Here is a 16,100-nt window from a genome sequence, read left to right as displayed (position 1 = left end):
TACTTATAAATGGACATAGCAATTTAGGACCAACAACTACGTGAACGGAAAAGAACGAACGACGAGAAAATCAGCGCGATTGGCGGGGGAGGAGGTTGGCGTACAGTTTTTCAGTTTGATTCTGGGCCAAGGTTGTACGTAGCCCAACCAGTTTATCTTTCTTGGCCCAATAAAGATTTCTAGTTAGAGTAAAGGGAATTGATCCCCTAATATATGCAAGTGCAACTATATTCATCTTGACTGATTGAACTTTGCACAATTTACTACCACCAAAATCTTCAAGCTCAAATGAACTCTTTCACATTAATCGATTTTGGCAACTAGCAACTAGAGCTAAATTGTAATATACAGTAGGTAGGCCGCAAAGTAAAGAGAATATTATCAGATTCTCCAGTTGGAAAGTGAGCATGCTTGACTGAAAATATAAAGTACTAACAAAAGAGGGAAACCAGTGGAGCATGTATGAATAATATAATAATCTATATTATATTAGGACAACATTTTGATATACCGTACGTGACGGGTGGGCTCTCAGAAGTCTAATTAGCTCACTAACGTATGCCCTTTAATATATAACATGAAGTTTTTCAACTTTCTCCAAATGTTGTGAAATTGAATCTTCTCCAAAAAAGTTTGTTTACCCGAAAAATGGATAGAGTTGAATTTATACGTAGTTCCGAGAATATGTGGCGTAACTTAACACAAAATGTAAGGATAAATAGAAATGTAAATATAGATTGCAGAGAATGCGAAATAGATAAGGTTGTCAGGAACAATGAATCTTAGGATTCAACAAATAGAATCAATCTAAGAAATCTCAAAGAACGATTCTTTACTGTAGAAGAATATAGCGCTTTTATTACAATGTAAGCCTGAGAAAAATTTGTTCTATAGAAATGGTAACCAAGCCCTTTTATAGTGGAGGGATTTAGCTCTAAGCATAATAAAATAAACATTCAGTGGGAGACTCATGATAAGTCAGCTTTTTCACAATTTCTGCCAAGATTCTCTCTAGTGGGATTGCAACGGCTTTTGTCTGCAAGCTCGATCTTGCTTAGAACCCTAGATTTTGGTTTGAGCTTGATTTCGACTCGAGCTCTTGATCTTGGTTCGAGCCCGATCATGGCTCGAGCCCTCGAATTGATTCGAGGTCAATGTTGGTTTGTCTCTAAATTATCAGCATGATAGATCTACTCTGCCTCATGGTTCAATTTCGATTCGAGCTTGATAATGATATCGAACTCGACACGGATCGGCCTCCCCGGGTTCGAGGTTAGTTTGTTCCACCTTCGGGATCTTACTTCGATAGATCATCGTTCGAACTCGATCGGACGTGCTAAGGCCGAAATCTATTTTGACCGTATACAAAGTTATCTTAGCAAAGAGGGCAGCAAAGAAGGGATATAAAATCAATAGCCCTCATGTTGCTTGCTTTCCATCTATAAATAGCTACAGAGAATGAGTTTAAGCATACAAATAGCATCAATTGCATTCTGATCTATTATCACTCTCTTCATGGCTCAAATCAAACTGATCATTGCTAACCTTTTCCTCTCCATGATCTTATTCTCTCGCATTATTCGATCTATTGAGGGAAGATACTTGAAGTTCGAGAATGCAAATGATCCCTCTACACCCTATGTTCACACAGTAGCATTAACCAAAAGAGAAACTGAAAAGATGAAACAGTACAATGGAAACATGCAAGTTTATGCAACAGAGAAGGCACTAATTGACAATGTGGCCACACTTGCAACCCCCCTAGCACCAACACCACCAAGTCCGGTTCAGATAGTGTCTCAGCCCCCTCCCCCTGGTCATGCCGACGGCTTCACTCCTTCGGGACCTGGTCATAGCCCTGGGATTGGTCATTCTCTTAAAGGGAACTAAGAGCTGTAGCTACATGCATCAATTATTATGCTAGACATAGGTTTTCATGTCTATTTATAAAAATGTAATTCATATTATATCATGACATTAAATCTTGGCTTTCGAATTATATCAGCAGTTTACCTATTTATGTCTCATAACAGAAAAATGTTCAGAGGACTATATTTAACACACATTTAACTTTCTCAACTGTGCTCATATCACAGTTCCAAACTTGCATTAATAAACAGTCACTTGACGTTAAAATTGACCAAGATCCTGGCAAATTCTTGAAGGAAAAACAGGCTTTCTGTTTTGCGAATTAAGACTTTATTTACATTAACAGCATTTTAATACGGTTGCATGAAAGTATGATTAGTTACATCACATTATATCAACTTCTAATGAAATTCTTTACCTCGTAAAGTTAAGTTGTCCACCATTCTTCTTAATTAAGTTGGTCCAAATCAACTTATACACTAACAATATTCAAAATGAAAATATTGGTCTTAGTTCATAATCTTCAAAAATCCATGTTAATAACATAAGTTAATAACATGCGGTCTTACTTATTGCAGTGACAAATTCTGTAACCTACTATGAGCAAAGAGAACAGTGAAATTGCATGAAGTGCATAGAACTATATTTAATTGGTGATCGAAAATGTCTAATACTTATACAGAGATGAAGAAGTCTACCAAAATATTACTAACATTATGCGAACGTATTGTCTTTAGACTATAAAATCTCATTTCATTGCAAGAAATTAGTTCCTCTCCTCAACTTAATTCTATGACAAAATGCGAAATTAGGAAAAGAACCAACTGCAGGCTTAGGTTAATGCAGACATCTTTTAGTATTTCTTCACATAATGTTAGCACATTAACAGTATATTATGAACTGCTGATAGTCGAGAATATTTTTTTTTAGCCAGCACCCTCACAGTTACACTCTTACACTGATTCATGACACTGCCTCCATGTCATTCTTTTTCTTCCTTGACTTCTAATTGGACAGAGTCTGAATTCCCTTCCAAAATTTTCCTTCTGTTCCTTTTTTTCCCCTTCTTCTAACTGTATTTTTATCCCTTAATTAAGCCGTGGTCGCATAGCGATCAATCTGTTTCATTGATGATCTTTGTCAGTGTAAATACCATGATCAACATGTATCATTCTACATTAAGATGTATAACCTTGTCAGTGCAAATACCATGTCTCTAAGGTTAGAAGACTAAAGCAATTACCCGAAGATGTGGGAAAAGAATCTCTTGGTAATTCCAGCGGAGGCACAAAACACTAGGTGATTTCTTCCCATCCATCCAAGCCTTGGTGGATAGAGTTACCTGGTACCTGTTGCTGGTGGAAAGTGGCAGGTATCCCGTGGAATTAGTCGAGGTGCGCGCAAGCTGGCCCGGACACCACGGTTATCAGCAAAAAAAAAAAAAAAAAAAAAAAATCTCTTGGTAAATGTCTGCGTAGTTGTCAAAATCTGCACACTCTCCAAAATTCTAACATGTGCCTTGGTAGTTGGCGCATCTCTGAATATTCAACAAAAAAACTGCAAGGGTAACTAACCATCTAACTTGAGAATATGCAAAAGGAGGAAAAATGAATTATAATGGTAAAAGCAACTACTACATTAAAAAATATATAAACCTTTTTTGTTCAAAAGACATGCAAAAGATCCTTTATACCGTCTTTTTTAGGTGATTTATACTATAATAACCATTTGAGCTACCAACAGCACTCATGAATCACAGCCTAGCAAAAGCTGAAACAAAATGCTCTTTGTTTTCTAGTAGTAATATATATAGTCTATCATTTATGTCTTCTGCAATTTGGTGGGCCAGCACTAAAGAGAGGCTTCCAGGACTCGAGGAGCCAACTTAAGATGTCCTTACTGAAAGAATCTCCTTTTCCAATTTCAGTTTATAGAGAGAATGAGGAAATGGACAGTCAATGAATTGCACATCCCACTTCTAAGGTATCATTTGGTTTATTTTGACTTACTTAATAACCTATTTGAGACAAAGAAGAGTGCTAGGGCCCTCACAAGTTGGTGGCTTCTGTAGTTACCAAATTAATTTAGTATTCACTAGACAAAAGATCTTCACCCCACCCCCTAGAAAAACAAGGGAAAAAAATATGAGATGATAAGCCAAAACGAGAAAGAACAAAACAATATCAGAGACAAAAAGAAAGAAGTGGTACATAGTGAAAAGAGAAATATGGGGTAAAGAAAAAGAGGAGCTTGGCACCAAATTGAGCATGCAAAACCCAACATTGAAGTTCAGGAAGAACCAGGCAAATTTGCTGCAAAATTGAACTATCTAGTAGAAGCAAGAGTAATAACTTTATTTTTATTTTATTTCATATAATATTGGACTAAGATGAGCTAAATAGAGCTAAGGATATCAAGGAAGAGCATAATCACAGCTATATCTATTATCCCTTAGACCACGAATCCACGATATACCTCATTAGGGAAAGCAAATTAACCAGCGACAACAACAGAAAGCTAAAACAATTCTATTAAAACAAATAAAACTAATACTATAGTACTAGTAAGTAAAAGTATTAGAGGTGTCACATCAATTTGAAAATTCCTAAAAAAGATAAGTGGTCATGACAGTTGAATATATTACTACTCTGGACAAGAAAAAGGAAGAGTCAAAGCGTAGAAGATATAAATGAAAAGGACCACAACAAATCAAAATCCAGACTAATGATCACTTAGTTTCAGTCAACTATCCGTAGCTTATTTAAGCCATCCATTAGCAATCAACTTTTTTGGTTAGTGGTTGGTGCTCTTTTAAGCAGAAATCATATTCCAAGGCACCCGTGCGTGCGGCGCATCTTGGTGCTTTTACTTTTCAACAGAATATTATTTGATCCCACGAAAACATAGAGCTCCAATTTCATACTAATGCAAAGAGAAAATGAATAGGAGTAGCCAACAAATGAGAAGCAACTAGCAATTAATGAACATTATAAGGGAATTCCCAAGATCCAAAAGGAAAATATAATTGGATTTAACAGCAGTATGAAGAATATCCTTTTCAAATGCATATATAGTTATGATTGAGCATAAATAAGTATGCAGCAAGCTATAGAAGAAATACTTATTTCATAAGTTCTCTTCTCCAGCCGAATTTGATACAAAAGGACTAAAATAAGAATGAGCTCAAAATATAGAGAGAAAAGGAGCAGAAAAGGCTTTTTAATTTTCTGGAAAGCAACTTTTAGCAGATTATAAGAAAACGACCTTAGCCGCCCTTCATAGGTTTTTGATACAGCTGAAATAGGAATGATCATGATTATCATAGATTTGGAATCTTAACAGCTAACTAATCATGAAGTACTCTCTCAAAAGCATAAGTGTACCATAAACAAATTAAAATGAACTAGAATAAGATGGGTTTCACTTAAATTTGTGTATTGAAAAGAGTCAAAACCTACATATAAACCACCCATATAAAAAACATTAAGCACAGACAAGTGGGAAGTACTAAAGAATCCAATCTTTCAAGTTAAAATTTCGGTGGTGGGACGGCTGGCTGAACATATTTTGTTATTATAAGCCTAAAATCTGAAGATCTTTAGCTATCTTTGCTATTTAGAAACAATAAAGCTGCATCAATAAAAAGAAAGGTTACTGTACACCCAACTATCAGCCTTACTGCAAGTCTAAACACTATACAATGCAATAACTACTTGCCAGCCAAACGACCACATGACTCAAGCAGGTCAAAGCATTATATTTTTAGTGTAAATTGGGTGCACTAACATTATATAGATTCTTTACACCATAATTTAATGTTGACTTATGAGTTATGACCAGAGATGGATACTGAATATAAACTTAATGAATTCATTTTATAAGTTCTTACCATTGAAATTACTGCACTTTTGAAATATAATTATAGGTTCACAACTTAATATTTGTTAAAACTTTAGTAATAACTTTTCACATATATTTAAGCCCCATGTTAAGAATATTGGGTTAATTTAGATCCAGTAAACTAAGCTCCTTATCCTTCTTCCTACAACAAATAACTCTTCATAGCAACTATAATAACCTGAAAAATAGAGTAAATCTACTACCGCCTGATAGTATAATTATATTTTACTATGTTGTAAAAAAATTTTGCTATCATATAACTTAAATCCTATTTTTGAAAAATATATGTATAGCAGCAACTCAAGTTGTAAAGAGGACAAAGAAATGAAAGAAGCACTGATGGACCACAAAAGAACTAGGAAAGAAGTAACAACGAAATACAGTGCTAAAGATCAGTGACGAGCCATTTACAAAACAAGTTAAAAGCATTCCAAACTTATTGAAGGACCATGAACCATCCAAATTGTTCCTATAAGAGGACAATTTTAAATTTTAGAAAAAGTACAGAGTAATAAAATATTGATGACCTTACATGGGTAGGAAGTTCTCGTTCCTATATATACACAGGTACCACAATAACGGAAAACATTCTTCACCCAAAGACCAAGCTAGATATCATCTCAATAGAACACTTGAAACCACATTACTTTTCTCTCCTGTGGTGTCTAGTTCTCTTTGCTTCTTTCACAAGCAAAAAAATTAAGCATTCAAAGAGCCATTTCACCTTTAAGTACCTCTACAGAAATTGCCTCTCTAGTTATGGCATGTATCAAACATATCTGTGTATTTAGTTTCCTTCTTGCAGTAATTGCTTTCCACCTAGTTCTAATGACTGAGGGAAGACAACTGAAAGCATTGAAGAAACACGAGTTTCACTCTGCTGATAACACGATGGAAAAAGAAACTCTTGGGAGGCAAAGTTTTACTGGTGATACTTCACCAGTTACGGGAAAAATCAACTACACACCAACAGGAACAGGAAATAGTCCAGGTATTGGACATTCTTCTTCAGGACCAAAAGTAAATTATCAACCAAAGCACACTGTTGAAGGAAGCGTAAACGATCTCAAAGCCGGACACAGTCCGGGTATTGGTCATGCTTCTCAGAATAAAAATATTGGCCCAAATGTCTAGACATGTTGATATGTACATAAGATTTGCACTCTTATGTGTAATTAGTAGTAGTAGTAGTAGTAGTATAAATTCAACTGTTCGCCACAGGTTGAAATATAAGCCTGGAAGTTGTATTTTCAATAGTATCGTACATGTATATCCGAACGTCTAGATTTCATTTTAGAGATGCTAAATAAATTGAAGTTATTGTACCTTAAGCAATTATTCGTGCTCTTGATCCCTCCTCCTTCTTTCCCATATAACATTACTTGAAATTAAAAGATATGAAGGGCTAAACACCTCTCTGCATGTTAAAGCCCATTGTGCATGCAGATGAACAGTGGGAAGAGATGGAAGCTATATATGAAGTTCAGCTATCCAGGTCTACACCAGAAGGTGCTTGCTAATATATTACTACAAAGAAAGGACCATAATGTGCACCTACTTTATTGTGACATTTATTTTTAAGAAAATCTCATCTTTGTACAATAATCAAGGGGTGCTCTTGTATCTAATGAAATCTCCAATTTTTACATATAAAAGAGTATGATCTTAGAAAGCATCACAGAATACAGTATAAGTTAACGAAGATGTTCAATTACACACAAGACAGGGCATTTGGAATTGGAGCATGGACAACGTAACAATGAGATCCCAATCATTGGGTAAACAAAGAATAGGAACGGGTCTAGATCTGATACCATATAAAGAAAATGAAGTTTGCGCCTAACTTTACTGCAAAAGCTAACTCATGAAGTGAAAATTACCCAAAACCATATAAGGAGACAACAGATCATTCACTCAACCATGTGAAATATTCTACACCTTTTACAACTTGGAAAACTTAATACACATCCGAATACTTAGCTCTGTTATTCGGCTATCGTTCTGGAAGAATTTAGATCACTTAAAACCCAGCTATAGTTCAAGTTCTAAAGTACAAAGAGATGGATATCTCAAATATCCTCCATAAATTTACTCCACCCTGTATCATTCCACGTACTAGTGGTAAATTGTTGATGATTCTCATATGAACCCACTAAAATATGACTAAATATTTAATTAGTACTATACATAGACAATAGAAACGAACAAGTGGAGTTGACAGTGACAGCTGAGCAACGAGGTTTCCGAATGGGGCAACGCACAACCTTAACCTTTGGTTTAAAAATGTTATTATATCAGTCAGGCCAACTAAAAGAGGAAGGAGAAAAAAGAAGAAAGGCAAACTCCGTGTGTAGGGATTAGGGAAGAGCCAATTAAGCACTTTTCAATTGCAAATTGCAGAGAAGAAATATGATTAAATTAATGTAAAGGCACATGCGACCCACCGTGAATCCCTACTTTTTGTTCAATAAATTAAGTACTAAACAACAAATGCTGCACCGTGATTAAAATAAAAACTGACCTTTGATGCGCAAAACGAAAAGAAATTCGACCTTACTATGACCATAATCGGCATAACCCTGTAAATCATGAAAGGTGTGATGAATTAGTGACAACCGAAATAAAAATTTATAAGCCTCGAAAGAGATGGCGAGAGATAAACTATGAGAGCGTAGATACGCGACTTACCAGCTAGTTCTTTTCCCCTTTCGAATTTGTCAGTTATATGAAAGGAATTCGCCATCGGGCATCCTTTTTCTGTCAAATAATGAGAAAAGGGATTACATTTCGTTATATCTAATTCCATGCTAATTACTTGCCAATCAAACAATTCAAAATTGTATAATTACATCCAATTATATCCAGATCAAATATTATTTCCCAATAGAAGTGTCATTTTTTTCTTTTCAATAATCAATTTAGCTAATCTTCAAAGCTAAATTGAATAGAGCAACTCAATACTTTAAAATTAACCAGTAGAGGAAGAACCTAACACTAAACCATCATTATTTGACAAAGTTGTGGCAACATATTTGATTAATGGCATTACAGAAGAGAGATCAAAACGTTCATATTAACCACCAGTTACTGTTATGATTACAACGTCTGAGAAAGATATCTGAGAGAGACTGAGAGGAACAAAGCAATGGATTAACAGGACATTCAACTCATAGAATTCACCATTTGCAGATCATCCAAAAGTACGCTTACAATCTTCGTGTAGAGCTCTTTATCAACTTTATAAAGGTCACAAAAAATGGTAGAACCCAATTATCAAGTGTGAGCTCACATCTTTATGATAAACAAGAGAAATTTAATGATCAAAAAGCCCTCATAAATTATGGAAATGTATGAAACACTTCCAGCAAACAAAATCATCCATCACCATTCAACTACTGAGCCTAACAAGTATGATTGACCTTCTTATCACCGGCTTCTAGTTTAGCCAGACCAAGCTCCTCCTCTAGCTTGGTCCAAGCTTTTACCAAGTTAGGAGGGAACTTCTTCTTCACTGTCCTGCTCATCCCTTTTGCATCTTTCAACTTTGATCTCTGCACCAACCCTTCCACCAAATACTTTAGTGTACTGAAATCCGGAATCTTGTGAACTCTCACACTCTCCTTGAAAACTGTATACCCTGTCTCAAACCGTCCCTTCTTACACAAGTAAAAGATCAAAGTCCTAAACGTTGCAGCGTTTGGATTGCACCCCTTTGACTCCAAATCCTCGTAAACCTTCTGCGCCTCATCCATCAAGCCATTCTTACAATAACAAGTCATCAAGTAATTGTAGCTGATCGTATCGGGTTTTAACCCTGCATCACTCATTTCCTCAATTAACGCTTTCACGCCCTCCGGATTACCACCCTGAATGTTCATAATCTTTACATTGTATGCACCAACATCCGGTCCACGCCCTCTGATCACCATCTCATTCCAAACTCTTTTGGCCTCATCGCTCTTCCCCTTCTTATAAAACGAGTGCAATATAGTAGTGAAAGTAACAGTAGTAATCTCCACGTCTTTCTCTTCCATCTCCTTAAGCCTTTCCATTGCCATTTCTGGCGATCCATTTTCACAATATGACCTAATTAATATACCATATGAGACTTTATCAGGTAAAAATCCATACTTCACCGGAATTTCATCAAACAGCTGGGGGACACGATCATATTGTTTCGAGTGCACGCAAGCTGTTAAAAGCACATTGAAAGAAATTGCTGATCTGGGGGTGCCTAAATCATCCATCTCATGATAAATATTAAACGCGTGATCAAACATTCCGGCGACTCCATATGAACGAATTATGGATGAAAGAAAAGGCTCTTGAGTAATTTGTGAGCTATTCTTGTGAGAGTCGAGGAAACTTTCAATGTCGGAAAAACGATGGGATTTAGCGAGGCGCTTGACTGTGTATTCCTGAGCATAACGGGAGGACAAAGGGGAAATGTAACGGTCGGAAACGGAGGAGTAAATCTCTAGGGCTTTGTCTGGGTCGTGCTCGGCTTTAAGCTTTGATTTTGCTTTGGATATAGAGATGGTGGCGCTGAAAGCTGACAAAGGAGCGGCGGTTGAGAGGTGGCGCGCGTGGCGCAAGGCGACGGAAGAAGACATTTGTTCTGGGGTTTAGGGGATGAGCTTTGATGTGCTGCTCAAGGGTGAAAATGAGTAGGGTTTAAGGAGGCGTTCAAAGATTTGACTCCAGCTTCACGCTGTCACTTAGAAATTGTAATAGAAAAGTATTTGAGAATTCATTTTCCAAAAGTTTAATTTCCTACTTACTATTTTATTTTATTTTATTATTTTTGCTCTTCTTCACACTTTAAGCAAATGCACAGGGTTTTTTTTTTTTTTTTGTATACAATTTTAGTGTAGAAATTAGTTGTGCCCATGATCATTTAGGCTCTTTTTTAAATATTTTTTTATGTAAATGAAATGAAGCTATCCTGCTCCTTGAACTCTATTCATAGAGTTTTTCTGGCTTCTCTCTTTCAAGAAGTTAGAATTGTGAATTGTTCTCCGTCAGGTAATACAAAAATTGAGTATTAAGGGTCGTTTGATTGGAAATAAGTTATCATATTTTTAATTATTTTGAGATTAGTTATCTTGGAATTAGTTATCCATCCTCCCATAGATATAAAAAAGTACTATAATCTCGGGATAATTAATCTCGAGATTAGTTATACCAGATTTTATCTCAACCAAACATGAGATAAACTCATCTTAAATTTAATCTCGGTATTAATTATTCGTTATCTCTCATACCAAACGAGCCCTAAGTTTCATTCAATAGGCAAAACTATTTGTGATGCTATTTGTTAGCTAATTTGCACAATGACATTTAATTAGCAGTTTTGACGCTCATGTTAGTATACACGAGTAGAGGATGTGTTTGTTGCACCATCACTTGTACCATAGCAAATAATGTGTAGGTTAAATTGAATGATTGAAGACTTGGATAATGTTGTGCCAGTGGTACAGTAGAATAACAATATATAAAGATGTAACGCGATTTGTATATACTCGCGAAGACAATTATTATATTATTTTTGGAATATCAAAGTCTAATCCTTCAAAATATAAGGCAATAACTATATATAATAAACTAGCTTTAGGGTAATTGGTAAAGTTGATGCCATGCGACCAGGAGGTCATGGGTTCGAGCCGTGGAAACATCCTCCGTACGATAGACCTTTGTGGTCCGGTCCTTCCTCGGACACCGCGCAGAGCGGGAGCTTAGTGCACCGGACTGTCCCTTTTTTTTAAGTGTACGTGCGTTGCACGTGTTTATAACATCAATAATACAAATTTATGAATAAATTATATTTTTTATCATATAAATAAATTCCTGAAATCCTATGCTATGACATTATTACATAATAAAAATATGGTTAGTAGATAACTATTATCTGTTAATATTGTGTTTAAATGAAATTAAAATAGTATTTGACGTAAAAACATAGATCAAGTGAAAATTATAAGCTAAATATTAAATGTTGTGTCATCATAAGTTGCTCCTTAATTAAAATAAAATTGCACTTGGACAGGAATAATTAAAGCTTATACTAATTAGAGAATGTTATTCCATTAGTTCGTTTCTATTTTAATACTTTTTTTAATATAATTTATTAGTCTTCATTGTTAAGATTGTTCGCTTATATAACTTCATGTTTAATTTTTATTTCATTAACTATTACAACTTCGTATAACTCCTCTGCAATTAAACGTTTTCCAATCTAGTGGTCTCCATTTATATATTAAGTGAAAAAATAAACGGGAGTTCTTTATTCACACTAAATACCAATTAATGATAAATAGAATATTCTTCTTTCTAAATTGATGATAATGATAAATAATGATAAGTAAATAAATAAATAAAAATTGGATTGGGTCAGGAAAATAATTTATTAGCTAAAAGTAAGAACTATATATTTACTGTGTTGTAAAAATTTAATAAAAAGATGACATAACCATTGAGATTAATTTTTATGTATGTTGTATTGTCACAACCAAGCATCGTATAGCTTTGAAAATACTATTTCTATGTTCTTAATCTTTGACATCAGTCAATTTTATTTTAATTTTATATATATTTATGTATCCTATCATAATGATAAAACTAATGAATAATATATATTTTTAAAATTTTTAACTTTGTTTTGTGGGTGATTTAGGTGGTTAGAAACTGATCGTAATAGTAGTAATACTCCATACATTATATGCCAAAACAATAAAATTCGTTTAAGCTTATATATATACTAGTCTTTACGTTTGTGCGATGCACGAATATCATTTGTCAAATATTATAACGTATACCATAAATAAAAAACTTTTAATTGCATATATACTATAAAATTAATCATGGATATGAACGAATTTTAATAACCAGTTCCTTAAAACAAAAAAATAACAGAATGGTCTAATAAACTCATTAACCTTAAAAAAAAAAATAGTCTATTAAACCCATCAATAAGGTTTTGACGCAATCACAGGACAAAACGAAACTATTTGGAATCACATAGTTAGAGTTTAAAGTTGTAAAATCACGTTAAGAATACAACAATACCTTTTTTTTTGTGATGTAAAAATTTACTTTGGTTCAGCCTTAATGATCCATGTTGTTATTCTTCTTATTTTAAGATTCATTAATGACAGTGTCTAGATTGATTAATTGTAATAGGTCTCTAATATAAAATTTGATTTACTATTTAGAAATAAATTTCACTAACAACTACCTAAAAAGAAGCAGTTTAGTGCAATCTTAACTTATTTATTGTACCACATCAGTTTCTAAAAGCAGTTCTTATTTGGACTTTTTTTCTTCGCTTGTTTGATAAAAATTTTAACTGCTTAATCTATTAACAATGTAGTTAACGTAAAAATTTGTCTCTGGGATAGAAGTCTTACATTTGGAATAGGATATGACTATGTTAGATTTAGTCCATTGTTGATTCACCAAAATTATGCACAATTCTAGATGAATTAAAAATTAGTTAAGTTTAAATACTATAATTTTATCTGACATTGAATAATAGTTGATCAATAGTTTGATGATATATTTGTATATAACAAAAAAAAAAAAATCTAAGTCTATGTAAATTCAACAATAGATGAAATCGCATATTCTATTAGACAATGAAATTTATGTTTGTCCTGCAATTTCTTCATATTTCTTTTCCAAATCAAGTGAGTGTCAAGTTCTTTACGTTTCACGATCAGCGGCGGATTCAAGATTTCAAAGTCGTGGGTGCTCGGGGATAAAAATTCAAAAAAGAGAGGGAAAACAAGTTTAATTGTGTGTCACGACCCGAAATTTCTCATCGGCGGGATCGTGATGGCACCTAACATTTCACTTGCTAGGCAAGCCAACGTTAGAGAGTCATTAAACCAATTCCTTATTTCCATTCATTAATTAATAATAATTAATTAAAATAAAATATAATAAGTGCGGAATATCATAAAACTGAATTAATTACTACCACCCGAATCTGGAGTCACAATTCACGAGTATTCTAGAATTTACTACAAGTAATAGTGTGAAAGAATATAACTGTCTGAACGAAAGAAACAGTAGAACAGAAAAGATAGACGGGGACTTCAAGGTCTGTGAACGCCGACAGATCTACCTTGAGTCTTCGGACAGCGGACCAATAGCAAAATCTCGATCAACCCGAGCCGGTATCAAAGTCTGCACATAAAGTGCAGAGTGAAATATCAGTACAACCGACCCCATGTACTGGTAAGTGTCGAGCCTAACCTCGACGAAGTAGTGACGAGGCTAAGGCAAGGCACCTACAAATCAACCTGTACAATTTAACAGTGTATATACAAATAACAGAAATGAAGAACTAAACAGAAAATGTCGGGAGGGGAACATGCTGAGGGAAATACGAGATAAAAAAATACAACAGAATGATATCCGGGGCAGTCAACATACCATGAACCAACAAGAATAGTGAATACAGTAAAGGAAAAAATGCACGGCATCACCCTTCGTGCTTTTACTCTCAATCTCACCATAAAATCAATAAAAACGGCACGACATCACCCTTCGTGCATTAACTCTCATATCAGGGCACAGCATCACCCTTCGTGCATTAACACTCATAATATGGTACGACATCACCCTTCGTGCATTAACACTCACAATTTGGAACGACATCACCCTTCGTGCATTAACACTCACAATATGGCACAACATCACCCTTTGTGCACTGTCACTCACAATATGGCATGTCATTACCCTTCATGCATTAACACTCTCCCTTACCATAATGAAATGCATAAATAACAACATGGAGATAGAATAACAAGTACAAACCTTACTTCAACATTTGGTTTCACAATATAAATCTCAACTTTTAAATAAACACTCGATTACCAACAGAAAATCCGTAAACATGATAATGATGATCAATTTAACAACACTGGTATAAACATGTAGCAATTAGGCATAGGAAAGAGACAATATAAGAAAAATAGAGAAACATGGAAAACATGTAACTTGGCGGCGCATAAGTACTCGTCACCTCGCATATACGTCGCTCACATGAATTTCACTTAGCAAGTAATCTAAGGTTCCTAATTCCCTCAAGTTAGGGTTAGACACAACACTTACCTCGCTCCGAAGGCCACTTAATTCTCAATCACAGCTTTTTCTTTGGAATTCACCTCCAAATCACTCGTATCTATTCAAAAATGACTCAAAAATATCAAATATTGATAAAGGAATCAATTATATTGCATAAATTAAATTTCTCAAATTTTCCTCCATAGTCGAAAAATCGACCCCAGACATGCTTGGTCAAAACCCGAGGTTCTTACCAAAATCCATTTACCCATTCACCCCCGAGCCCCAATATGTAATTAATTTTGGAATCCGACCTCAAATTGAGGTCTAAATCTCCAAATTTCCGAAATTCCTAGTTTCTACCCTAACCCCTAATTCTACCATGAAAACTCTAGATTTTAGGTTGATAATTCAAGAAATGTAATGGGTAATTGAAAGAGAATGGTTTAGAATCACTTACCAATATTTTGGGGAAGAAAATGACTCTTGAAAATCGCCTCTACCTGTTTGGTTCTTGAAACATATTGAAGAAATGGCTTAAACCCGTGTTTGATTCTGATTTATGCACTGGGCGACAGTGTGCATCGCATTCACAAGGCCACTGTCGCGTTCGCGAAGGATACTGGCTGCCAAGACTTTGTGTTCGTGAGACCCTGCTCGCGTTCGCGATGGTTTCTCCACCCTGGCCTTCACGTTTGCGAGGCATTGCTCTCGTTCGCGATGAAGGAACGACCAACCCTCCCCCAGGTCCCAAAGTGCTTCGCGTTCGCGATGAGCCGGTCGCGTTCGCGAAGGGTAAATCCCCCATTACTTTGCGTTCACGACCAGGCCTTAGCGTTCAAGAAGAAGAAGTCTCAGCCTCATCAGTTTACTCTTTGCGTTCGCGAGAGAACCTTCGCGAACGCGAAGAAGGATATGCAAAAAATCAGATTTTTCCCAAGTTCAAAACATCCCGTGGCCTATCCGAAACTCACCCGAGCCCTCGGAGCTCCAAACCAAACATGCACACAAGTCTAAAAATATCATACGGACCTGCTTGCGCGATCAAATTACCAAAATAACACCTAGAACTCCGAATTTAGTACCAAATCAAATGAAATTCTCAAGAACACTTTAAATTTTCTATTTTCTCAACTGGACGTCCGAATCACGTCAAATCAACTCCGTTTCTCACCTAATTTCACAGACAAGTCTTAAATATCATAATGAACCTATACCGGGCTCCGAAACCAAAATACGGGCCCGATACTAACAATGCCAAA

At 35.3% G+C, this 16,100-nt stretch overlaps 1 protein-coding gene across 7 annotated transcripts; it reads right to left on the bottom strand.

Annotated features, from left to right (window-relative positions):
- Positions 1–1,727: 1,727 nt before the first annotated feature.
- LOC107768085 (small ribosomal subunit protein mL103 (rPPR7)) lies at positions 1,728–10,486 on the bottom strand. 7 transcript variants are annotated; one of them, XR_012701280.1, is made up of 5 exons: positions 9,189–10,486; positions 8,458–8,526; positions 8,291–8,348; positions 3,113–3,274; positions 2,602–2,988 (listed from the first exon to the last, which is right to left on the bottom strand). XR_012701280.1 is itself a non-coding variant. In XM_016587194.2 (3 exons), the coding sequence occupies exons 1-2, from the start codon at positions 10,380–10,382 to the stop codon at positions 8,491–8,493; spliced, it is 1,230 nt and encodes a 409-aa protein (XP_016442680.1). In that variant the 5' UTR covers positions 10,383–10,486; the 3' UTR covers positions 8,164–8,348; positions 8,458–8,490. The 7 variants fall into 7 exon arrangements, 1 of the variants encoding a protein (XP_016442680.1); XR_001644076.2 differs by lacking the exons at positions 2,602–2,988; positions 3,113–3,274 and adding an exon at positions 1,728–1,846; XR_001644073.2 differs by lacking the exon at positions 3,113–3,274.
- Between the last annotated feature and the right edge of the window lie 5,614 nt (positions 10,487–16,100).

This window comes from Nicotiana tabacum, chromosome 17 (assembly GCF_000715075.1).
Source record: "Nicotiana tabacum cultivar K326 chromosome 17, ASM71507v2, whole genome shotgun sequence".
NCBI lineage: Eukaryota > Viridiplantae > Streptophyta > Magnoliopsida > Solanales > Solanaceae > Nicotiana > Nicotiana tabacum.
The sequence above is the reverse complement of the archived record's forward strand: the minus strand, read 5'-3'. Positions and strand labels throughout refer to the sequence as shown.